This window comes from Scyliorhinus canicula, chromosome 14, assembly GCF_902713615.1.
Source record: "Scyliorhinus canicula chromosome 14, sScyCan1.1, whole genome shotgun sequence".
NCBI classification, from domain to species: domain Eukaryota; kingdom Metazoa; phylum Chordata; class Chondrichthyes; order Carcharhiniformes; family Scyliorhinidae; genus Scyliorhinus; species Scyliorhinus canicula.
This window is the reverse complement of record NC_052159.1, coordinates 27,611,173-27,637,808: the sequence shown is the minus strand read 5'-3', so window position 1 is coordinate 27,637,808 and position 26,636 is coordinate 27,611,173. Positions and strand designations below refer to the sequence as shown.

General features: G+C 47.7%; 1 protein-coding gene across 16 annotated transcripts in view; it reads left to right on the top strand.

Annotated features, from left to right (window-relative positions):
• The window catches only part of tsga10 (testis specific, 10), a 243,823-nt gene that overhangs the window by 95,492 nt on the left and 121,695 nt on the right, over nt 1-26,636 (top strand). For all 16 annotated transcript variants that reach the window (XM_038818645.1, XM_038818643.1, XM_038818648.1 and 13 more), the window contains 4 exons: nt 7,333-7,488; nt 13,093-13,266; nt 20,346-20,423; nt 24,199-24,350. In XM_038818645.1, the coding sequence (XP_038674573.1) occupies nt 7,333-7,488; nt 13,093-13,266; nt 20,346-20,423; nt 24,199-24,350 (560 nt within the window). The remainder of the gene's footprint in view (nt 1-7,332; nt 7,489-13,092; nt 13,267-20,345; nt 20,424-24,198; nt 24,351-26,636) is intronic.

Genomic DNA, 26,636 nt, shown 5'->3' with positions numbered 1-26,636 from the left:
CATTCGCGTTGATGCAACAGTCAAGAAAGCCCAACAATGTCTCTACTTCCTACGGAAGCTAAGGAAATTAGGCATGTCTGCATCGACTCTCACAAACTTCTACAGATGTGCCATAGAGAGCATCCCATCCGGCTGCATCACAGCCTGGTATGGCAACTGCTCGGCCCAAGATTGCAAGAAACTGCAGAGTGTGGTGAACTCAGCCCAACACATCACACAAGCGTGCCACCCTCACATTGATTCTGTATACACCTCATGCTACCTCAGGAAGGCAGACGGCATTATCAGAGATTCCTCCAACCCAGGCTTTTCCTCCTTCCAGACCCTGCCATCAGGCAGAAGGTCTGAAGACCTGCACATCAAGACATGGGAACAGCTTCCTCCCCACAGCTGCAAGACCCCTCAACAACTCCCCCTCGGACTGATCTGTCCCTGTAAGAACACTATTCACAATACCCTATCTGAAGACCCGCACATCCAGACATGGGAACAGCTTCCTCCCCACAGCTGCAAGACTCCTCAACAACTCCCCCTCGGACTGATCTGTCCCTGTAAGAACGCTATTCACGATACCCTATGCTGCTCTTGCTCATTTATTGGCTTTGCTTAGCCCCTTGTTCTGCACTGTAACCAATCACTGTTTGTCGATGTACTATTTGAAATCTTTTTGTCTACTATGTACGTACTGTGTACGTTCCCGTGGCGGCAGAAAAATACTTTTCACTGTACCTCGGAACATGGGACAATAAATCAAATCAAAACTGTGCACAATGCTCGATGCTCCAGGTGCGCTTTTACCAATATCTTGGATAGTTGCAACAATATACTTAATTGCTTTTGCTATAAATTCCAACTTTCCATTTGCTTTCTGATGTGCCATCAATTGTACGCGAGGCGAGTGCTTTACCAAAGTCAGGCTTTAATAGACTAGAACACAGCTCTGCAATCGTCTACAATGGAAAGGACGATCGTCGGGCGTCTGACCATTTATAGCTCGTTAATGGAGGCGTGGATAACTCAGCCTCTCGGCCAATCGGTCGAGAGGCACATGACCGACCAGGGCCAATGGTAAGCCGACGTTCTGGCCCAATGGCAGACAGGTATGCAGATCATATCACCACATTCACCCCTTGCGGAGAAGGAAGGTGGGGGTGTGAATGGGACCCGGGGTGGTGGGGGGGGGGGAAGAGAGAGAGAGAACTGGTGATATGAGTAGCCGTTGGGAGAATAAATTCTCTCTCCTTACCCGTATCGAATTTGGGGGCTTCCCACTGACCCAGACATAACGATAGTTACAAAAAGTCCATGGGGCTGTAGAACTCTAGAAGGATTCGATCAGTCTTTTGGTGGTCCTTGACGTCCTGGCAGAGCGCCGCAGTGGAGGAGTTGACGTCGGATCGGCCGATGGTCCTGCTGATGTCCTGGAGTCCGGGAGCGATGGACCGCGAATAGTCTCCGTCACCTGAGCTGGCCGCGGAGACGCCATGGATGTGGGATGGGGAAGCTGAGTGGGGTGCTGGGGTGAAAAAGGGGATGGGGAGTCTGTGGTGGGGGGGGGGGGGGCGCACGCCAGCGGGTGCCAGGTCCCGGAGGGAGACCGTGTCCTGCCGACCGTCGGGGTACTCCACGTACACATACTGTGGGTTAGCGTGGAGTAACTGGACATGCTCCACCAACGGGTCGGACTTGTGCACCCGCACATGCTTCCGGAGCAAGCTGGGCCCGGGGGTGACCAGCCACGTCGGGAGAGGGGATCCGGAGGATGACTTCCTGGGGAAAACCAGAAGACGTTCATGAGGTGTCTGATTAGTTGCAGTACAGAGGAGTGAGCGGATAGAATGTAGGGCATCGGGGATAACCTCTTGCCATCGGGAAATAGGGAGGTCTCTGGACCGGAGGGCCAGTAGTATGGTCTTCCAGATGGTACCATACTCCCGCTAGACCTGTCCGTTACCCCGAGGGTTATAGCTGGTCGTCCTGCTAGAGGCGATGCCCCTGTCGAGCAGGAATTGACGCAGCTCGTCGCTCATAAATGAGGACCCCCGATCGCTGTGTATGTACGCGGGGAGCCGAACAGTGAGAAGATGGAGAGTAGGGCCTTAATGACGGTCGATGTGGTCATGTCGGGACAGGGAATGGCGAAGGGGAAGCGGGAGTATTCGTCGATAACCGCCAGGAAGTAAATGTTGCGGTTGTTAGAGGGAAGGGGCCCCTTGAAGTCAATGCTAAGACGTTCGAAGGGGCGGGATGCTTTGATCAGGTGTGCGCGCTCGGGGCGGTAGAAGTGCGGTTTGCACTCGGCACAGATGTGGCAGTCACGGGTTACTGACCTGACTTCCTCGATGGAGTAGGGCAGGTTGCGGGCCTTAATGAAATGGTGTAGGCGGGTCACCCCTGGATGGCAGAGGTCTACGTGGAGGGAGCGGAGGCGGTCTGTCTGCGCGCTGGCGCAGGTACCGCGGGACAGGGCATCAGGAGGCTTATTGAGCTTCCCAGGACGATACAAGATATCATAGTTGTACGTGGACAACTTGATCCGCCACCGTAAAATCTTGTCATTTTTGATCTTGCCCCTTTGTGCATTATCAAACATGAAGGCTACTGACCGTTGGTCTGTGAGGAGGGTAAACCTCCTGCCGGCCAAATAGTGCCTCCAATGTCGCACGGCTTTGACTATGGCCTGGGCTTCCTTTTCCACAGAGGGGTGGTGGAGTTCGGAAGCCTGGAGAGTTCTGGAGAAGAAGGCCACGGGTCTGCCCGCTTGGTTCAGGGTGGCCGGCAGAGCTACTTCTGATGCGTCGCTCTCGACCTGGAAGGGGAGGGACTCGTTGATGGCGCGCATCGTGGCCTTTGCAATGTCCGCTTTGATGCGGCTAAAGGCCTGGCAGGCCTCCGTCGACGGCGGGAAGGTCGTGGTTTGAATGAGGGGACGGGCCATGTCAGCGTAATTGGGAACCCATTGGGCGTAGTATGCGAAGAACCCCAGGCAGCGTTTGAGGGATTTGGGGGTATTGGGGAGAGGGAGTTCCATCAGGGGGCGCATGCGTTCGGGGTCGGGGCCTATCACTCCGTTACGCACTACGTAGCCGAGGATGGCTAGGCGGTTGGTGCTGAACACGCATTTATCCTTATTGTACGTGAGGTTAAGGAATTTTGCGGTTTGGAGGAATTTCTGGAGGTTGGCGTCATGGTCCTGCTGGTCGTGGCCGCAGATGGTGACATTATCAAGATACGGGAAGGTAGCCCGTAATCCGTACTTGTCGACCATTCGGTCCATCTCCCGTTGGAAGACCGAGACCCCATTTGTGACACCAAACGGAACCCTAAGGAAGTGGTAGAGGCGCCCATCAGCCTCGAACGCGGTGTACAGGCGGTCACTTGCGCGGATGGGGAGCTGGTGGTAAGTGGACTTAATGTCCACAGTGGAGAAGACCTTGTATGTCGCGATCTCGTTTACCATGGTTTTTCTCCCCAGTCCAGACCACCAGCACTTGGGCTCGCCAGGGACTGTTGCTGGCCTCGATGACCCCTTCCGTCAGCAACCTCTGGACCTCGGACCTGATGAAGGACCGGTCCTGGGCGCTGTACCGTCTGCTCCGTGTCGCGACGGGTTTGCAATTGGGGGTGAGATTAGCAAACAAGGATGGGGGGTCTACTTTGAGGTACGCGAGGCTGCAGACAGTGAGGGGGGGTATAGGGCCGCCGAATTGAAAGGTCAAGCTCTGCAGGTTGCACTGGAAGTCCAGTCCTAGGAGTGCCGGTGCGCAAAGGTCAGGGAGGACAAGGAATTTATAATTTTAAAAAACCTTCCCCTGGACCGTGAGGTCCGCAAAGCAGCACCCGGTGATGTGGACGGAGTGCGAACCTGAGGCTAACCCGATTTTGTGTGTTACGGGATGGACAGGGAGCGCGCAGCGTCTTACCGTGTCAGGGTGAACGAAGCTTTCCGTGCTCCCGGAGTCCAGCAGGCAGTCGGTCTCGTGGCCGTTGAGGTGGATCAGCGTTGTCGTTTTGGCGAGCGTGCGTGGACGTGACTGGTCGAGTTAAACGGGCGCGAGCCGTGGAGAAAATCCGTCGTCGCTGTCCGATTCGATGCTGGAGGGACCTTGCGTGGCAGATCTGGAAGTCGGTGGTCAGGATCCACATGTGAGGTCTGTTCCCCAAGATGGCGGCGCCCAGGACCCGCACGTGGGATCGGCGCCCCAAGATGGCGGCGCCCAGGACCCGCACATGGGGTCGGCGCCCCAAGATGGCGGCGCCCAGGAAGCCCTCGTGGCCGCTGGGGGCGGAGCTAGCGTTGCCGGCAAGCCGGGTGGAGCAGCTGCGAGCGGGGGAGGTGAGGCGCGCAGGAGGCCGGGGGCGGGGGTGGGGGGGGTGGGGAGATTCGCGCGGCGGGCAGGTAGGGACCGGGAGGGCCCGGAGAGGAGCCGGTCGGGCGCCGGGGCGGGGGGGGGGGGGGGGAGAAACGTGCGCGGCGGGCCGGCAGAGACCTGGGGGGGGCAGGGAGGCACGCAGGACGGGCGCCGGGGCCCAGGGGCGGGGGGGGAGAAACCTGCGCCGTGAGCCGGCAGAGACCTGGAGGGGCCGGGGAGGCGTGCAGGACGGGCGCCGGGGCCCGGGGGCGGGGGGGGGGGGAGAGGTACGCGCGGCGGGCAGGCAGGGACCGGGAGGGCCTGGGGAGGTGCGCTTGTCGGCCGGCGGGGCGCGAGTCGGGAGGAGCTGGGTGAGGTGGAGCGGCTCTGGGGTGCGATTCGGGAGCGGCTGGGACGGCCCTGGGGGAGAGAGAGAGGCGCACAGGCCGGTTGCAGAGGCTGGGGGGGGGGGGGGGGGGGGGGGGGGTGCTGTGCGGCGTCCAGAAGCGCCGCAGCCAGCGTTTTGGCCTGGCAGACCGTGGAGTAGTGGTCCTTCTTCCCGCAGCCCTTTCAGAGGGCGGAGCGGGCTGGGCAGCGCGAGCGAGGGTGTTTTGCGTACCCGCAAAAGTAGCAGCGGGGCCCCGCGGATTTATCGGGGCGTCCCGCGGCACAGGCCTGAGGGAGGTCGGGAGTTAGCGGATGGGAAGCGTGCCAGGAGGCCTGGCCAGGGTCATAAGAGCGAGCGTTTTGATCTGCGACCTCCAGAGAGGAGGAGAAAGTCAGCGTCTCAGTTAAGCTGAGGTCGTCTCTTTCCAGCATCCGCTGCCGGATCACAGGGGACAGCATCCCAGCCACGTAAGCGTCTCTGATCAGTAGCTCCATGTGCTCCGTAGCCGAAACCGCTACGCAGGAGCAACTCCTCCCCAGGGCATGGAGGGCCCGGTAATATTGGTTTAGAGACTCACCGGGGACCTGCTTTCTGGTGGCCAGCAGATGTCGAGCGAATACCCTGTTGACCGGTTTGATGAATTGTCCTTTTAGCTTTTGTATAGCGTCATCATAATTCATTTCCTCTTTGATTATTGCGTAGGCATCGATACCCACGCTGGAGTGGAGGACGTGCAGCTTCTGTGCCCCGGTGGGGGGGTGGTTGTAGATGCTAGGAACCCTTCGAGGCAAGTCAGCCAGAGTTGGAAAAATTCTGCAGAGTTCGGAGTTTGCGGGCTGATGCGGAGGCATTCGGGCTTGATGCGGAACTCCATCTTCAGAGTCGTAGTCTATTAAATTGATGTGCCATCAATTGTACGCGAGGCGAGTGCTTTACCAAAGTCAGGCTTTAATAGACTAGAACACAGCTCTGCGATCGTCTACATTGGAAAGGGCGATCGTCAGGCGTCTGACCATTTATAGCTCGTTAATGGAGGCGTGGTTAACTCAGCCTCTCGGCCAATCGGTCGAGAGGCACATGACCGACCAGGGCCAATGGTAAGCCGATGTTCTGGCCCAATGGCAGACAGGTATGCAGATCATATCACCACACTTTCCTTATTATTTGCTGAACTTGCATGCTCATTTTCTGTGACTCATGCATGAGGACACCCAGAAATCTCTGCATCGGAGCACCCTAAAGTCTCTCCCGATTTAGATAATTTGCCTTTCCATTTTTTTGACCAAAACACACTTTTCCTCGTTAAACTCCATCTGCTGCATTTTGGCCCACTCTCCTAACCTGTCTATATTCATTGTAAGGTTCTTATTTCCTCATTGCAATTTACTGTCCCACCTATTTTTGTGTCATCTGCAAATTTGGCTATAGAACCTTCTATCCCTGTATCAAAGTCGCTAATAAACATTGTAAATAGCTGGGGCCCAAGGACCAAGGACCGAACCCTGTGACACCCACTAGTTACATCTTGCCATCCAGAAAAATATCCATTTATCCAGACCCTCTGTCTCCTCCCCATCAGCCAGTCTTCTATCCAAGCTAATAAAGTCCCCTAATCCCATGTGATCTCACCTTGTGAATTAACCTTCTGTGCAGCACCTCATCAAACACTTTCCGGAAGTCCAGATATACTACATCGACAGGATCCCCATTATTCACTTTGCTTGTTAGATCTTCGAAGAACTCAAGTAAATTTGCCAAACATGATTTGCCTTTCATAAAACCATGCTGATTCAGATGGATAGCACTTTGGCTTTCCAAATGTCCTGATATTACGTCCTTGATAATTGATTCTAACAATTTTCTAACAACAGAAGTTAAACTAACTGGGCTGTAATTTCCCACATTCTACCTCCCATCCTTTTTGAATAAGGGCGTTACGTTAGCATTTTTCCAATCTACTGGAACCTTTCCTATCTCCATGGAATTTTGAAATATAGTGACCAATGGATCCACTATCTCTGCTGCTACTTCCTTTAACACCCTAAGATGTAGGCCATCAGGCCAGGGAACCTATCTGCCCTCAATCCCAAGGGTTTGTTGAATACCGTTTCCCTATTGATGCTGATAGTTCCAAGTTCCACTCTTTCCACTTCTGCAACTTAACCCTATGTACCTGCTTTGTTCCTATATCCCTTTGTACCTTTGGTTAGCACAAGTCTTATCAATTTCAGTTCCAAAATTAACAATGTTCCAGCATCAGTTGCCATTTTTGGAAGAGAGTTCCAGCTTTCTACCATCTTTTTTGTGAAATTGTTTCCTAATTTAATTCCTGAATGGTCTGGCTCTAATGTACAGATTATGCGCCGAGTCATAGACTCTCAACTAGCAGAAATGCTGTCTCATTATGTACATTAATTTCAAAAGCATTTGAAGCTCTATAAAAGGTATCTGACAATTGGAACATTTGTATATTTATATAGCCATTGATTGGATTGACTTCTGAAAGAAGAAAGTAATATTCATGCGGGAAATATTGTACACTTTTCTGGCTTATTGATGACCAGTTTACTTTCTGTCATTTGTCAAAATCAGGGAGGAAGCTATGAGTCTGAACTGATATGCATTATTAAAGAGCGCGATGATCTTCAAATCATGTTAAGTAAATATGAAAGGCACATGGCAGAAATTCAGGCAAATGTCAAAGTTTTAACTGCAGAAAGAGACCAAAGCAAACTCCTGTATGAGCAGGTAAGAACCAATATTGTTATTTTCATTGTCTTTTGTGTACGATTTTTTAAATCTTGGTGTCTATTTCTATACACCAGCTTGATCAATCTCTTCTGTAACTTGCTGCTATTCTTCAATGGAAACTATGTCCTGTAACTCCAGAAGTTCATGGGGTTATTGGGTTAAGGGGTGGAGGTGTGGGCTTAAGTGGGGTGCTTGTTCCAAGGGCCGGTGCAGACTTGATGGGCCGAATGGCCTCCTGCACTAGAAATTCTATGATTCTTCCTTGGCTTTGGTTCCACAGGCAAAGTTCCACCACCCCCCCCCCCCCCCCCAACCCCAAAGTTTCATCCCAAGCAACTATTTCTTGTGTCAACCATGTGGATGATAATTAGAAGCAAATGTTCTATTAGAGCATGGTAATTAATTCAGCCTGCTCTTAACTTCACCTCACAATGATACAAGTCAATCTTTCCTTCAACAAATGCTCTCAAGACCAGCTGAAATAAATGCTTACAATGGGAGAGTTTAATGATTTGCTGCATTAGAAAAATGAAGAGACAGCTAGATTGAGTTGAGCGTCACATTATTCTATAATAATCTTTATTGTCACAAGTAGGCTTACATTGCAATGAAGTTACTGTGAAAAGCCCCCAGTCGCCACATTCCGGCGCCTGTTCGGGTACACAGAGGGAGAACTCAGAATGTCCAATTCACCTAACGGCTCGTCTTTCAGGATTTGTTGGAGGAAACCGGAGGAAATCCAGGCAGTTACGGAGAGAATGTGCAGACTCTGCACAGACAGTGACCCAGGGAATCGAACCTGGGACTCTGGTGCTGTGAATCCCTAGTGCTAACTATGCTAACTGCTACTGTGATTTTTTTTTTAATGATTCACGGCAGTCAAGTGAGCGCGGGAGGAGTTCTGTTTTCATGAGCTTTGGCTCTACTCATCTTGAAATCCCTTTTTTAATCCTGGTGCACATTTCATATTAGTCTTTTCTTGGGATATATATGTCATGCGCTATGTCCCCAGAGGATCTTTTGTTTTTATAAATGTTTTTATTGTTTTTCACATTTTTATGTTATACGTTTCAGTTCATACGTTAAATTACAAGTGTCATAACCGTGCATATAAAACAAAAGCCACCAAGGTGGAATTAAAATTACAAAAGTGAGATAGATCAAAGAACGAGAAAAATAAACTACAAACAAACGAGGATCACATATTAACATCTACATGTTTTTCTCCCCTCTGTGGCTGCAGGCCCCATTTGGCCTCAGTTGCCCTGGCTAGTGTTGGCCCCCAGCATGTATTTTCCCGTGTATCGCTCCTCCTTCTGGTTCTCTGTTTACCCTTGGGCCTGTGCTTTGCAGTTATGCCTCTTGTGTACCGTGGTCTTTTTTATGGGCTTTAGCCCCCCCTTTCCCTTTCCTTTATGATCTGTGGCTGGTCTGTGCCTCCCCTTCCCCCGCTCTACTGGCTGTTGGCTACAAACAGGTCCTGGAACAAGTTGGTGAATGGGTTCCAGTTCTGTAGATGCCCTCTTCAGACCCAGGATGGCGAATTTGATTTTCTCCAGTTGGAGAAATTCCGACAGGTTGGCCAGCCAGTCTGCAGCTTTGGGTGGTGCTGTTGATCGCCAGCTGGTGGTGCGACCTCCAACCAGCAGGTGATGGTACAGATCCACCATGCGGTCACAAAACCATGCTCATGTGACAAGACACTCAGATATAAGTGCGGGTACATCCAGTGGTCGGAAGATGGTTCTAAGACGAAGTACATGAGGACAGTCATGCATAGGGGTAGTGCCAGGGGAGTACAAAGAAACTCCATGATAACTTGCTCTGTATCAGGTCACTATCTTACCCCGTGTGATGTGGAGATGCCGGCATTGGACTGGGGTGGGCAGAGTAAGAAGTCTTAGAACACCAGGTTAAAGTCCAACAGGTTTGTTTGGAGTCATTAGTTTTCGGAGTGCAGCTCCTTCATCAGGTCACCTGTCTATGGCCTGTGTTATTTTCTCGCAAAAGGATTTGTCGGCAAGTAGGGCCGTGTCCAACCTCCTTGGGGAGGGGCTTTGGGTATGGCCGTCTCCAATTTAACGTCCATGTATCGTGGAGCGTGGTCAGAGATTACGATCGTGGAATATTCCGTTCTTATCCCTGGAAGCACCGCTTTCCCCACCTCAAAGAAGTCGATGCATGTCTATACCTTGTGTGTACCTGGGAGAAGGAGAACTCCTTCTCCCCTGGATGTGTGAACCTCCACTGTCCCCATCTGTTCCATAAACGCGCTTAGTTCTTTTGCCGTATTTGAGGTCTTCCCGATTTGGCGTTTTGATCTGTCCATCCATGGGTCCTGTACATAGTTAAAGTCATGATTAGTCAATGCGTATCTATGTAGGGGGGTTTCTCCACGGTCCTCTTTATGAACTCACAGTTGGAAGCGTACGTGTTAACAAGGACCACTGGTGCCCCTTCCAGAACACCGCTGACCTTATGGTTGCTCCCCTGCACTCCGGGGTTTCCCTTTGTTTGGAGATCCTCCAAAGTGGCTGTCTGAGGTGCCATGTGTGACCTGTTGTAGCCTCCCTCCTCTTTCCCCCTCTTTTCCCCGCCCCCCCCTCCCTGTTTACCGCTTCTAATATCACCCCATTGGGAGATGTGTTGTGGCATCCCCTCACTCTCTTGACTCTTGGCGCTAGCTTTCCCGCTAATGTGGTGGCCCCCCCTCCTGGGGTCAGTCTACCCTTCGCCTCTACTTTTCTTCCCCCTCTTCCTCCTTTTCTCCCTCTCCTGCGCTCCATTGCCCTTTCCTTGCTGCGTTTTGGCTCTCTGGTTCAGAGCGAGGCGATACCATCCTGTGCAAATGATCTTTAAGTGTTTTAGTCTCTGAGTGATCTTTTCACCTTTCCCTCTGTTGCTGCCTTCCCAGCCTGTTCTCTCGGAAGCATTTGTCTGTGTCCCCAAGGGCCATAAAGTAATGCTCCCTGTCCTGTCCTGGAAAGTGGCCGATAGTTTGGCTGGTACAACATCTCAAACTTTACCCCACTTTTGTACAGGGCCGCCATTACTCTTTAAACTCCGCCTGGTGCTTGGCCAGGTCTGCCCCAATGTCCTGGTATATCGGAATCTGGTGTCTCTCCCAGTTTCCGGTCTTTGTCTGTCCGGCTCAGCGCAGGATTCTTTCCTGGTCCTGGTACTGGTGCACCTTGGCGATTATAGTCCCCGGCTGCTCCCGGCCCTGGGTTTTGGCTGGAGTGACCTCTGGGCTCTGTCTGTCTTTGGCAGGTTGGGGAAGCTGCCCCTTCCCACCAGATTTACCAGCATCTGAGCCACATAGTCTATGGGGTTTCTTCCTTCGGCACGCCCACTCTGTGATCATGTCAATTGCCGCATTGCTGGAACATAATGGCGGATCCTGAAGGCTGCTCAAAATGGGCACCCGCACTGCGACCATGTTTCTTTTTTGACTGCGTCACAGTGCTTATGGCGCTGACGTCGTCTGCCACGTTGCCGCCAAAATATTTCTGATTGAGCATGCTAATCTGCTATGCAGCTAGCATGCAGGTATGACAAATATTGACAGCATTTTCCAGTTGAAGCTCATCTTCCCATAATAGTCTCTCGTGTACCTTGTCATTTGATATGCTGAACACTATCTGATCACGGATCATCGACGATTTTAAAGTGCTAAATTTGCATGACTGCGTCTTCAACTGCAAGTCGGTTAGAAAACTATCGAACGATTTGCCCGCCGTCTGAATGCCCGTGTGAAGGAGATAACTTATACTTGAATATTTCATTTTTCTTTGTGGAGCAATAGTGATCAAAGAATTTTATAACTTCATCAAAGCTCTTGCTTTCCGCTTTGCTGTCGAGCGGCAAGGTATTAGAAATGTTTATTGCTTGAGGATCTGCTATCGTGAGCAGCAACACAACATGCCTCTCGTCAGGCTGTGCCTGCAAGCAAAGGGCTGCACAGTAGAGTCTGAATTGCTGGTTAAAAACACGCCAATTTTCATCTACTTTACTGATGACTTGAAGCTGGTGGGGTGCCTTCAAACCACCAATCTCTCAGGTAGGCGGAAGAATTTTCTTTCTTCAGCCTGTTTCGTCACATCTTCTCCGTTGTTATCTTTAATTGTTCAACAATCTTGGTACCATGTTCTGTTCTGTGTTGTGGCCGTGGTAATTTTTTTTTTATAAATGTTTTTATTCAGTTTTCGTATTTTATATTGAACAAATTACAAATTGTTAGGAGAGAGAAAAAAAAACAAACAAAAACAAACACGCAAAAATTAACATACATATTTACAGGTAATTGTGGCCGTGGTAATGATGCACACAGAACATCTAGTTCTTTAACTAGTAAAATGATTTGTTAACAAACACATGGAAAGATAACTAACAAACTATAATAGAGGCGACGACTAGTGATTGAATTCAGTGGATTCTCCTGGAGCTACTTCTTGTGCGACTGTCCTGTAGTACGGCTTACTACCAACTGTCGAATCTCTCAAGTCGCATGATGGATCTCTATCACCACCTGCTGGTCGGAGGTCTTCCCGATAACTATATACATTATATACATTGATGTGCACATGCATATCACTACATTGGGGAGCAGGAGCTGAGCAAGACTGGAGAGAGATGTAAACAGTGGCAGCAGGAGTAGCGTCAGCTGAATGAAGCTGGAGCGGGATATAAACAACTAGTTTGAAACAGGCTGATTTTTTTGAATTTTTGATGTGAATGCTAAGTATGATGTCACAGGAAAGGCAGGTGAGCAATTGCATGGTGAGTATTTCTCTTTTTTCACTGTCATGGCATTGGCTTAAACTAAGATCCAGGGAATTAAAAAAAAAAAGTAATCGGGATAATAAAATAGTAAATGAATTAACAATCAAAGGATTCCCACAGAGTAGCTTCACCTGAGTGCAGAGTTCACAAAGTGGAAGAGAATTTAAAAATAAAAATTTGGAGGACCCAATTCTTTTTTTCCAATTAAGGGGCAATTTAGCGTGGCCAATTCAGCTACCCTGCACATCTTTAGGTTATGGGGGTGAGACCCACGCAGACACAGGGATAATGTACAAACTGTACACAGACAGTGACTCAGGGCTGGAATTGAACCCAGGTCCTCGGCGCAAATGAAAGAGAATTGCTGTAACTTCCGAGCTCCAGGGCATCATATTGGTACCCCAAAGATGAAATGGAGAATCCCCTTCGGAAATAAACGGTGGCTGTGGCTGGGTAGGTGGTGATGTGTTGTAGCTGCAGCACATGGCATCTTAATAGAAATGCTTTAAAGAAGAAATTAATATGGCTTTGAACATGTTCCAGAATTGTCAGAGGCTTGAATTTCATGGTGCTAGACACAAAGCCTTTGTTGTGATATTAAAAAGCTGGCAATGGCTATGGCTGGTCTGATTTAAAGCGTAACTGAATTTCTGTATAAATTTACAAGAACTAATGTTTTCTAACTGCTAATGAAAACCAATTTATTTCCGGTGTAACTCTGACCAGGACATGTAACTAACTTGCAAGAATAGCTTCTTTTAAACCAAATACATTTAAATATTTGTTATGCTCATTTGCTAATTGCATATAATAACCTAGGCCCAGGAAGAGCTTACTAGACTACGCAGGGATGCTGCCAAATCTCCGAGGTCTCAGAAAAACAGTTTGACTGCACAAGATATACTGCGACGTTTAGAATGTGAGCGCGATGAAGCTGTAGCAGACCTGCGGAGGATGACCACTGAGCGAGACAGTCTTCGGGAACGATTGAAGGTGAGGGAAAGCACAACTTAATTCTAAAGTGCTTTACTCAACCAAACAAGACAATGGAGTTATTAAATAGTCAGTGAATCCCTTTAATGCTTTTGGAAAAACTTAAGAAACTGTATGGCTGGGATTCACCGGCGTTAAGATTGGGAATCCTGACCGGGTGGAGAATCCTGTTTCGGGCTAAAAATGGGATTGGCGCTGGGTGGCAGACCTGTCCCCAGTATCCAGTCCTGCCCTGCTGGCCATAGTGGGCTTCCTGCCCTGCACTGGCAGTGACATGCAATCCACCCCCACAAACCATCACAGTGGTCTCAGGAAGTCTTTTGAAGTGTTGTGGGCTTTCTATGAAGGCTCTGACACTTCAAAAAACAGCAGTTTAAATAGCATATGACTGAGGGAACAGATGTGAGGAAAGGGCAAGTGTTACTGGCTTGAACTTTCAGTGAACTGTCTGGTCTGGTCACCAGCTGTCAGGCAAAGCACTTCAGAATGAGGACAGCCACTTTAGAGTTTAAACAGGTCTGACAAGGATGAAGATCTTGAACAGAGGGCTGCTTGAGATCACCATGCGAAGAGTGATCTTCAGCTTGCCCAGGGCTGGAAGGGTCAGTCCAGTCAAGCCCCCCCCCCCCTCCTCCATCCTAGGGGAGGGTCCTAGGTTCAAACCCTTATCCACAAACCAACCCCCAAGACCTTTGGGGGATCCTTCCTCTTCCGCCTGGCAGGGGCACATGAACACTGGGCTGACCCCCTTGACCCCACTTGGGGTTCATCATGCAGATTATGGAGCTACTGTGAGGATGTCTGTGCCATGGGGGCAGTGCATCATTGGAAATTTGGAGGGGGGGAACAAGGGGGAGGGCCAGGTGGGCCAGTGGCTGGAGGGGGCGGGGAGGTCTTGGGAGGCTCTAGAGGGGTGCTGATCATCCTGATGAATACATGGTGTTGGGCGAGGGGGGAAGAGGGGCTTAGGGTACTTCTCTCGTCAGTGGGGCATAGGTTAATATTTGCATTGTGGGGGATTGCCTGTCCCTCAATGTTGGGATGAGGGCCTCCATTCAAGATGGTGGCCCGACCCAGTTAACTGCAGGGAAACCGGCATGTTTGATGCTATGCATATTTTTGTATAGTCAAGCCATGAGAATCCTACCCTGGTGATGCCCCGAGCGCCAGCCGGACGCAGTCCAGATTGTCCGCTGGCAGCAGCACTTAGAATCTGGAATGCAGAATCTTGGTAACTAAACATTAATCTTGCAACTCCATAGAACCTTGCTTCTAATCCTGAGCCAAACAGGATTTGGTGAGGAATCATGAAAATGGTTTCTCTATGTCTGTTTATGCTACCTGGCCTTAAAGATGGGAGGAAAAGTTTTCCTAAACTTAGCAAAAGCATTATATTTCACCGTACACCATTATCTTTGAAGTCTGCTTGCTGCTGATTGCATCTTTATCTCTAATGTTTGATTCCTCCCTCCTCTGCCCAGTGCTTTGGACTGGGATGGGACAGGAATAAGGGGATCCATGGCTTTTCATATCATTTGTTACTTCCTGTCAGGAGCCAAAGCTTTTATTTTGTTTTCTTTTGCCGAAAATTATATTTCATACCCCATTTCTGCCCACAAAATGGATTTGTATCTACTCCTCTGAGACTCCACTGAGTCTGCGGTGCATATTTTGAAATTGGCCCATTTGTGTAGCTAATATCACATCTAATTTATAATTTTAAAAACATGTTTTGGTTACATTGCATGCTTTCCACGATGATCATGACAAACAGTTTACATCTTTTGTACTAACTTTTCAATGAGATTTGTTAATTTTAGCCAGGTAGAATAATCTATGAGTTGGTTATCACATTCAATCTCCAATATGCCACTTCTACAATGCACAGTGCAGAAGGAGGCCACCTGGCCCATCGATTCCGCACTGGAAAGACCAACCCACCTAAGCCCACACCTCCACCCTGTCCGCACAAACCAGTAACACCACCTAACCTTTTTGAACACTATGGGCAATTTAGTCTGGCCAATCCACCTAACCTGCACATCTTTGGACTGTGGGAGGAAACCGGAGCACCCAGAAGAAACCCACGCAGACACTGGGAGAGCGTGCAGACTCCGCACAGATAGTGATCCAAGCCGGGAATTGAACCTGGGTCCCTGGAACTGTGAAGCAATTGTGCCACCCACTGTGCTACCGTGCTGCCCTTTTACACTACAATGTTAGGATTTTCAGTTCCTGTGTTTGTATTCTGCAAATATCATATAATAATTCTTCTGTCAAGAAGTACACTTGGCATAAATTTTATCCTGTATTGCATATTACTGCCTTCAGTAAAGTTGAGTTGTGTTATCTTTACGTATCAGAATTAAATTTAGAAGTGTATAATTCTGCCATGGACTTCTTGCTGGTATTAATTGGTCTCTGATAGTGCAAATCTGGCAATAGTGAATCAAAAGTCCATTTTGCCCTACAAATTGGGTCAATTGAAAAATAAATTGTTTGCGGTGCCAAACTGACACCCTAAATTTTAATTATTTATTTGTTTAATGGCTGTGCCTTCAGCTGCCTTGGCCCTTAAGTTCTGGAATTCCGTTGGTAAACCTCCCGACACCCCTTTCCTTTTTCTAGATGGCAATCAAAATATACCTCTTTGACAAAGCTTTTGACCCTCTGCCCTAATATCTTCTTATGTGACTCAGTGCCTAATGTTGCTTTACCATAAGACCATAAGACATAGGAGTGGAAGTAAGGCCATTCGGCCCATCGAGTCCACTCCGCCATTCAATCATGGCTGATGGGCATTTCAACTCCACCTACCAGCATTCTCCCCGTAGCCCTTAATTCCTTGCGACATCAAGAATTTATCTATCTCTGCCTTGAAGCCATTTAGCGTCCCGGCCTCCACTGCACTCCGCGGCAATGAATTCCATAGGCCCACCACTCTCTGGCTGAAGAAATGTCTCCGCATTTCTGTTCTGAATTTACACCCTCTAATTCTAAGGCTGTGCCCACGGGTCCTCGTCTCCTCGCCTAACGGAAACAGTTTCTTTGCGTCCACCCTTTCTAAGCCATGTATTATCTTGTAAGTTTCTATTAGATCTCCCCTTAACCTTCTAAACTCCAATGAATACAATCCCAGAATCCTCAGCCGTTCATCATATGTTAGACCCGCCATTCCAGGGATCATCCGTGTGAATCTCCGCTGGACATGCTCCAGTGCCAGTATGTCCTTCCTGAGATGGGGGGCCCAAAACTGGACGCAGTACTCCAAATGGGGCCTAACCAGAGCCTTATAAAGGCTCAGTAGCACATCGCTGCTTTTATATTCCAACCCTCTTGAGATAAATGACAACATTGCATTCGCTTTCTTAATCACAGATTCAACCTGCATGTTTACCTTTAGGGAATCCTTGACGAGCACTCCCAGATCCCTTTGTACTTTGGCATTATGAATTTTCTCATCGTTTAGAAAGTAGTCTATGCTTGGATTCTTTTTTCCAAAGTGCAAGACCTCACATTTTCTCACGTTGAATTGCATCAGCCATTTCCTGCACCACTCTCCCAAACTGTCTAGATCCTTCTGCAGCCTCCCCACTTCCTCAGCACTACCTGCCTGACCACCTAACTTTGTATCATCGGCAAACTTCGCTAGAATGCCCCCAGTCCCTTCATCCAGATCATTAATATATATGGTGAACAGCTGCGGCCCCAACACTGAACCCTGTGGGACACCGCTGGTCACCGGCTGCCATTCCGAAAAAGAACCTTTTATCCCAACTCTCTGCCTTCTGTCAGATAGCCAATCCTCAACCCATGCCAGTAGCTCACCTCGAACACCATGGGCCCTCACCTTACTCAGCAGCCTCCTGTGTGGCACCTTATCAAAGGCCTTTTGGAAATCCAGATAGACCACATCCACTGGGTTTCCCTGGTCTAACCTACTTGTCACCCGCCTCAAAGAATTCTAACAGGTTCGTCAGGCACGACCCCCCCTTACTAAATCCATGTTGACTTGTTCTAATCCGACCCTGCTCTTCCAAGAATTTAGAAATCTCATCCTTAACGATCGATTCTAGAATTTTACCAACAACCGAGGTTAGGCTAATTGGCCTATAATTTTCCATCTTTTGTCTTGATCCTTTCTTGAAAAAGGGGGTTACAACAGCGATCTTCCAATCGTTCGGGACTTTCCCTGACTCCAGTGATTTTTGAAAGATCTCAACCAACGCTTCCGCTATTTCTTCAGCCACCTCCCTCAGAACTCTAGGGTGTAGCCCATCGGGGCCAGGAGATTTGTCAATTTTAAGACCTTTTAGCTTTTTTAGCACCATCTCTTTTGTAATGGCAACCATACTCAACTCAGCCCCCTGACCCTCTATAATTTTTGGGATATTACTCATGTCTTCCACTGTGAAGACAGACGCAAAGTACTTATTAAGTTCTCCAGCCATTTCCTCGTCTCCCATCACTAGCCTTCCGGAATCAGTTTGAAATGGCCCAATGTCTACTTTGGCCTGTCGTTTGTTTCTTATGTATTGAAAGAAACTTTTACTATCATTTCTTATATTACTGGCTAGCCTGCCTTCATATTTGATCCTCTCCTTCCTTATTTGTCTCTTTGTTAACCTCTGTTTGTTTTTTGTAGCCTTCCCAATCTTCTGATTTCCCAGTGCTTTTGGCCACTTTATAGGATCTCTCTTTTTCTTTGATACATTTCCTGACCTCCTTTGTCAGCCATGGCTGTCTAATCCCTCCCCGGATAATCTTTCTTTTCTTAGGGATGAACCTCTGTACAGTGTCCTCAATTATGCATACAAACTCCTGCCATTTTTGCTCTGCAGTCGATTTTTGCCAGTTCCCCTCTCATGCCCTCGTAATTACCTTTCTTTAACTGTAACACCATTACTTCCGATTTTGCCTTCTCTCTTTCAAACTGCAGACTGAACTCAACCATATTATGATCGCTGCTTCCTTAGTGTTCCCTTACTTTAAGATCTTTTATAAAGTCTGGTTCATTACATAGCACTAGGTCCAGAATAGCCTGCTCCCTTGTGGGCTCCATGACAAGCTGTTCCAAAAAGCCATCTTGTAAGCATTCCATGAATTCCTTTTCTTTGGATCCACTGGCTACATTATTTACCCAATCCACCTGTATATTGAAGTCCCCCATGATCACTGTGACCTTGCCTTTCTGACATGCCTTTTCTATTTCCCGGTACATGTTGCGCCCCTGGTCCTGACCACTGTTAGGAGGTCTGTACATAACTCCCATTATGGTTTTTTTGCCTTTGTGGTTCCTCAATTCTACCCACACAGACTCCACATCATCCGACCCTATGTCGTTTAGTGCCATAGATTTAATTTTGTTCTTAACTAACAAGGCAACCCCACCCCCTCGGCCCACCTCCCTGTCTTTTCGATAGTTTGTATATCCTTGGATGTTTAACTGCCAGTCCTGAACCCCCTGCAGCCATGTCTCTGGGATGCCTACCACATCATAATCATTCACGATGATCTGTGCCATTAGTTCGTCTACTTTGTTACAAATGCTACGAGCATTCAGGTAAAGTGCCTTAATGCTAACTTTCTTATCGTTACAGATATTGGAAGTCCTAAGATGTCCAAATTTTTGTTGAATTCCTAGTCTGCCTCAAGCTTAAATCCACCTGCCTACATGTTATCCTCCTGCGTATCTTGCCATTTAACTCCATGCTCCCTGTCTCTTTCACTTTCCCTTCCCCACAACTCAGAAGTTTAAAGTCCTACTGACCACCCTATTTATCCTCTTCGCTAGAACACTGGTTCCAGATCGGTTCAGGTGGAGACCGTCCCAACGGTACAGATCCCCCGGTTCCAAAACTGATGCCAATGTCCCATGAAGTGGAATCCCTCTTTCCCACACCAATCCCTTAGCCACGTGTTTACTTCCCTACTTTTCTTGTCCCTATGCCAATTGGCACGTGGCTCGGGCAGTAATCCGGAGATTATGACCCTTGAGGACCTGTATTTCAGTTTTCTTCCTAGTGCTTGATAGTCCCCGAACAGGTCCTCCACCCTAGCTTTACCTATGTTGTTAGTCCCAACGTGGACCACAACAACTGGATCCTCCCCCTCCCGCTCCAATATCCTTTCAAGCCGGTCAGAGATGTCCCGCACCCTGGCACTGGGCAGGCAACACACCATGCGAGACTCCCGATCCGGCTTGCATAGGATACTATCTGTCCCCCTAATTATAGAATCCCCTATAACAACTACTTGTCTTTTTACTCCCCCCTCTTGAATGGCCTTCTGCACCATGGTACCGTGGTCAGCTGGCTCATCCTGTCCAGAGCCCTTTTCCTCATCCATACAGGGAGCAAGAGTCTCATACCTGTTGGACAAGGTCAAGGGCTGAGGCTCCTGCACTCCTGAACTCAGGTTCCCCCTGCCTGCCTCACTAACAGTCACACTCTGAAGTCCCTGATCACTTACTGAATGTGAATTACTTAATCTCCCAGGTGTGACTGCCTCCTGAAACAAAGTGTCCAGGTAACTCTTCCCCCTCCCGGATGTGCCGCAGTGTTTGAAGCTCAGATTCCAGATCATCAACTCTGAGCCGGAGTTCTTCCAGCAACCAACACTTTCTGCAGATGTGGTCATTGCCATTCACAAGGGGAACAGCCAGCTCCCACATCATACAGCTACAGCACATCACCTGCCCTGCCATCTCTGATTAGTTAATTAATTTATTACTTTGTATAAATTTCATAAATTTATAATGCTTCTGTAAAGCATCATGAGGTGTTTTAATACAGACTATAGGTAAAGGTACTATATAAATATAAGTTATTAATGTTGCTTAGATAAGGCTCAGCCAATTGGAGATGTACAAGCACAATGCAGGGTTAACATGCTTTGGCATTTGTTTACCAGGCTGATAAAGCTATCAGAGGATTGGAGGTCACTGACTCCCTGATGCAAGCAAATATTTTGCCTAAGCTGCTTTGTTAGGAGCACATAGAAGTTGTGAATGACACCGAGCAAGAAAATAATATCAAATCTAGTTTATCAGTATTTAATTCTCTCAATGTTACATTTAGATTTCCCAGGAGACCGCAATTAATGAGAGATCGCATCTGGAGCAAAGAATAGAAGACCTGAAGGGTTCCATGCACACAGTAATGTAGACTTTTTCAATGTTTGGTGCTATAATTGTTGTGGTAACTTGACCACAAGAAAGGTAGTCGAACGTGTTGTAAAAGTTAAATCTTTATTTCATGAGGTAATAATAATTTGACTACGGACACCAGCAACAGCTAAACACAACTAGACACAAACTCCTCATGGCAATACTGTGCAAGCCTGCGCTCCTGATGACTTCACACGTGCTGCAAACTTTTGTTAAAGATAGCCATAGACATAATCAAATGGGAAGATGCTTATTAAAACTCTATTACACTCCCCCCCCCCCCCCCCCCCCCCTCCTTAATATTCAATTCCCCTTAAGGCAAGACAACAGCAAACCTCTGAGCCCACATGTCAATCTTTCAGGAACTTTGCTACTCTGTTGTGATCTGTGTAGAACCACAGATGACTCAGTAGACACTGGTGAGTCTTGGTTCTGTTGAGCTGGACTTGAGGATGCAGAAGTAGGTTAGTTGTTAGTGAGAGGAAGTCCTTCAACTTCCCGGAGTAGTGTCCACTGGGTGCCCCTGAGCAACAGGAACCACCTCCTGTCGAATTTCCACAGCATTATTTCTTTCTGCCGTGTGATCCGGAAACTTGGCTGTCTCAGAGTCATGGCATAGAGACGATTGTGATCTTGGTGTCCGCGGACATCCCTTCCATTAGTTAGTATCACCAGTATAGATACTGGACCACTTTGATTTAGAATAACTCCAGGCAGCCATTGTTGGTTACTGCTGAAATCCCTTACATATACACACACAGTCATTTGAATTGAAATGCCTCTCCTTTGCAGGTTAGTCAGGATGTAACAGATCAGATCCAGGTGACACTTTTGGCTTCCTACCCATCAACACTTCAGCTAGTGAAAGTCCTGTTGTTGATTAGACCATAATAGGAGCAGAATTATGCCACTTGGCCCATCGAGTCTGCTCCACCAGGAGCAGTGCTCTTGCTTCTTGGCTGTTATGCACAATGTCCACCCACCTCAAACACTCGAAGTAATGGTATAATCTAGCCAGTTCAAAGGTTGATCACTGACTGACTAAGAGTAAGGGCTGGTGCCTGCTTAGAACCCCAAATGCTCCTGAAGGTCTCCGCATTGATGACAGATGTAGAGGCTCCTGTGCTCATCTCCATCTTAAGTTTCTGTCCATCGACCTCCACTGTAGAATAAATAGCATGGTTTTCATTGCTTGTGAACTTCCAAGAGAAATGCCAGGAGCAACATTAACCACTCTACATGCATTTTGACTCAGTCAATCGAGAAATCAAAGGTCGGTTGTCCAGAGAAATTCATCAATATCCTCCGACTCCTCCAAGACGAGATGTCAGCACAGTCCTCCATGTAAATAAAACAAACCTTCGAGGTCAAGACCGGAGTCAAGCAGCGATGTGTTGTCGCACCCACCCTATTCTCCATCTTCATTGCCACCATTCTTCACCTTGTCAAGCGCAAGCTTACCAGTGGAGTGGATATTGTCTACAGGATGGACAGGAAAAAAATCAACCTCAAACGGTTGAAATCCATGAAGAAAACAACATTGATAACACCAACTCCACTCTCTCCTTTACCAACCCACCCCAGGGCAAGATCCAACCTCCATCAAAATCAACCCTACCAAACGTGGAACATTTTCTCAAACCTGGGGAGCCACTTCTTCCCTAGGGCTGACATTGATGTGAAGATTCAACATTGTATCCAATCTGTGATGCCTAAGGATGAGAGTCTTTGACAACAGTGTCATCTGTGCTGACAGCAGGATCCTTGTATACAAGGCAGTCATCCTCCCAATTCTTCTATATGGCTCAGAAACTTGTACTGCATTCAGATGCCCTGGAGAGACGGATTCTCCACATCAGCTGGGAGGACCGGTGTATTAACATCAGTGTCCTTGAAGGAGCCAAGAGCACCAGCATCGAGGCCATGAGCAGCCAAAGCCAACTCCATTGGGCCGGCAGAGTCCCGAATGCCAAAGAAAATCTTTTCTCTAAACTCAGAAGAGACCTACTTGGAGAAACCTCCTGATTGAAAGGACACAATTCTTTGAGGACATCAGACATCAAAAAGAGGCCCTGCAAAGGATCGTGAGAAAGGAATACCAGCAATCTAGAGTGCAAGTACCGATCCCACCTCCTGGATACACCTGCTAAGTGTACGGTTGAAGATGTGGCTTTAGCATTGGGCTCATCAGCCATGCAAGAACCCATGACCAATAGCACGGATTTCTTAGGTGGACAGTTGTACTCATTACCATGTGATCACCGAAGAGGAAGAGCATAAATATGCTCTGTGCGCACTTCATTCACATTGAACATGTCGTAGGAATGCTTCTCTTCCTGTTCTGTGCTTTCCAGGTGATGTGTAGCTGACTGAGGCGCATTTGAATTTGAACTTCCCTGCTCAGCCTTTGACGTGCTCTTGGCACTCCTGTACTTTATTTTAGCCAAATGCTCCTTTTTGTTGCAATTGTGGCACACCATGTCCCTGAACTTACAATGATTATTCCACTGCATTTGCCTTTTTGTTTGCTGGCTCTTTTCTTACTTGATGCACTCCACTATGTGTCTTTTGAATATCCTTTACATTGTTGGAAGCCATCTCCATGCCCTGAGAAATTTCTAGAGCCTTCGTGAAAGTTAATGTGGCTGCCTACAACAAAAGACGCTGTATACTGTCTTCTTCATTAATCCCACTGACCAATCTTTCCTAGAGCATATCTTCTAACACTGCCCCAAATTCTCAGTGCTAAGAGAGTTGATACAGTTCAGCAACAAAAGTACCTACAGACTGTCTTGCCTTTCAAAAATGACAATGGAACATTGGGCAATCATTGAAGGCTGAGGATGGTAATTATTCTGAGCGAGTGTAACTAACTCCGCAAATGAAATGTTCTCTGGTTTCCTTGGTGTTGCTGAATTCCTCATAACTTGTAAGTCTTTGCCAACCACACGCACTGAGTACTGAGTACTTTTTAACCTTGTCTGCAATTCCATTTGCCAGGAAAAAGTGTCCCAACCTTTCCACATATGTCAGTCCAGTTCCCGTGCCTCTCCGCAAACTCACTGATAGTCCTGAGCATAGCCATTGCCGCTGACCACATTGCACACTAGCTACTCATTCTATAAACCTTTGTGTTACCATGCTACATCTTAAATTTTCTTGTCCTTTTTAATCCTCATCGCCAGAAAGATGTGATAATTTGATCACAAGAAAGGTCACCAAATGCATTGTAAAATTTGAATCTTTACTTCAGAAAATTTTGAGGTAATAATGCAGTTTGGCTTGAGACACTACCAGCAGCTAAACACAACCATCACAAGCCCCTTGTGGCTAAATTGAAAACTCGTACTCCCAATAACATCACACGCGCATGTTCACTTTTGTTAAAGACATCCATACACATAATCAAATAGGAAAATACTTAATAAAACACTGTTACATCTAAAATGTATACAAATAAAGAACACCTGCCTGGACTGTGCTTTACTTATGATTCTACCAAGACAACAAATGCAACCTAGATTTTGTGTGAACATAAGTTTGAAAACTCCGTGTTTGCCAAGAACATCAGACTTTTGTCATTTTATTTTGTGCTGCTCTAGCATCTTTAGTGGGAATTATAACAAAAATTGTCATCACTAACACAACCTTTATAGTAATTAGATTTAAACATTGGATTACTCACTTGTATTCTGTCTCCTACACCTACATTGAGCACATTTACTATGTCATCACTCAGTATCACATTATTTTGCTCTTCTCAGTTGGAAAATGAAAGACTGGAGCATCGATCGAGGTTGACTTGTTTAAAAGATAGTGTAACCTCTCTGGAGGAAGAAGTCAAAATATTGGCTAGAAAGTCATCTGACACTGAAGATGAACTTTGCAGACAGAGAGCAGAAAACAATCAAATCAGGTGAAATTATATCTTCATTGGAGATTAATGGTGTATGATATGTTTCATTTCAAACAAACCGTAGAACTGCATTTTGGAACATTGGCAGGTACAGATTGCCATTATTCTGGCACGAACTCGTGTTGTACTGCATAAAACAGCAAGAATGTTAACTTTCACTACGAATAGAACATAGAACGATACAGCGCAGTACAGGCCCTTCGGCCCTCGATGTTGCACCGACATGGAAAAAAACTAATGGCCATCTAACCTACACTATGCCGTTATCATCCATATGCTTATCCAATAAACTTTTAAATGCCCTCAATGTTGGCGAGTTCACTACTGTTGCAGGTAGGGCATTCCACGGCCTCACCACTCTTCGCGTAAAAAACCCACCTCTGACCTCTGTCCTATATCTATTACCCCTCAATTTAAGGCTATGTCCCCTCGTGCTAGCCACCTCCATCCGCGGGAGAAGGTTCTCGCTGTCCACCCTATCTAACCCTCTGATCATTTTGTATGCCTCTATTAAGTCACCTCTTAACCTTCTTCTCTCTAACGAAAACAACCTCAAGTCCATCAGCCTTTCCTCATAAGATTTTCCCTCCATACCAGGCAACATCCTGGTAAATCTCCTCTGCACCCGTTCCAAAGCTTCCACGTCCTTCCTATAATGAGGCGACCAGAACTGTACGCAATACTCCAAATGCGGCCGTACTAGAGTTTTGTACAACTGCAACATGACCTCATGGCTCCGGAACTCAACCCCTCTACCAATAAAGGCCAACACACCATAGGCCTTCTTCACAACCCTATCAACCTGGGTGGCAACTTTCAGGGATCTATGTACATGGACACCGAGATCCCTCTGCTCATCCACACTACCAAGAATTTTACCATTAGCCAAATATTCCGCATTCCTGTTATTCTTTCCAAAGTGAATCACCTCACACTTCTCCACATTAAACTCCATTTGCCACCTCTCAGCCCAACTCTGCAGCTTATCTATGTCCCTCTGTAACCTGCAACATCCTTCCGCACTGTCTACAACTCCACCGACTTTAGTGTCGTCTGCAAATTTACTCACCCATCCTTCTGCGCCCTCCTCTAGGTCATTTATAAAAATGACAAACAGCAACGGCCCCAGAACAGATCCTTGTGGTACGCCACTCGTAACTGAATTCCATTCTGAACATTTCCCATCAACTACCACTCTCTGTCTTCTTTCAACTAGCCAATTTCTGATCCACATCTCTAAATCACCCTCAATCCCCAGCCTCCGTATTTTCTGCAATAGCCAACCGTGGGGAACCTTATCAAACGCTTTACTGAAATCCATATACACCACATCAACTGCTCTAACCCTCGTCTACCTGTTCAGTCACCTTCTCAAAGAACTCGATAAGGTTTGTGAGGCATGACCTACCCTTCACAAAACCATGCTGACTATCCCTAATCATATTATTCCTATCTAGATGATTATAAATCGTATCTTTTATAATCCTCTCCAAGACTTTACCCACCACAGACATTATGTCTGTGATATATAAATGATATTTATAAATATTTTTCAGCAGTACAAAACGTTTTTTTTTTAGTTTTTTATTGAACACAAATTTGTAACAGTTACGGAGAGAAAAATGGCCCTGTGCAAAGAGCCTTAACATAGTGAAAACGAACAGTGGGAAAGAATAAACATGTTAATAAGGCACTTCCGCTGCCAGCTCTGTTTGCCCATGCCACACGTGTTCAACTAAACTAACGTGGCCCTAATCCTTCCCCCCACCCCCACCCCCCTCAGCCTCCCTGCCCCCCGAGGCCCGACCTGCCAGGTCAGCCCTGTGCTTGGCTGTAGCCCGCCCCACCTCCGACTCTCCCTGGTGCCCCCTGACCTACGCTAGCTATGCTGACCCCTGCCCTTGGCGCCTGCCTGTCTCCCGTCTGAGCGCTCGGGCCCTCCCCCCACACACCAGGGGCCCGTTAACCTAATTGTATCCCACCGTGCCCTTTCAAGTCCCGTAACCAGCCCCTAGCCCATCCCCCTATCAGAGGCCCCGATCTCCCGCCAAAACGTACCAAGTGCAGGGCCCCCTTTACAGGGCCCCCCTCTCTTCTTCCCCCCCCCCCCCCCCCCCCCAACCTTGTTGAAATCCCCCCAAAACACCCTAAACAGTGCGCCCTCCAGCCCCCACTCTCTGTCCAGGCTGAAAACAATCTTGGATAAAACATTTCAGTACAGGATAGTTTAACAAACCGCCGCCACACAAAAGCTCTGAGAGCCCAAAGTCTTTTAGTTCCAGTCCA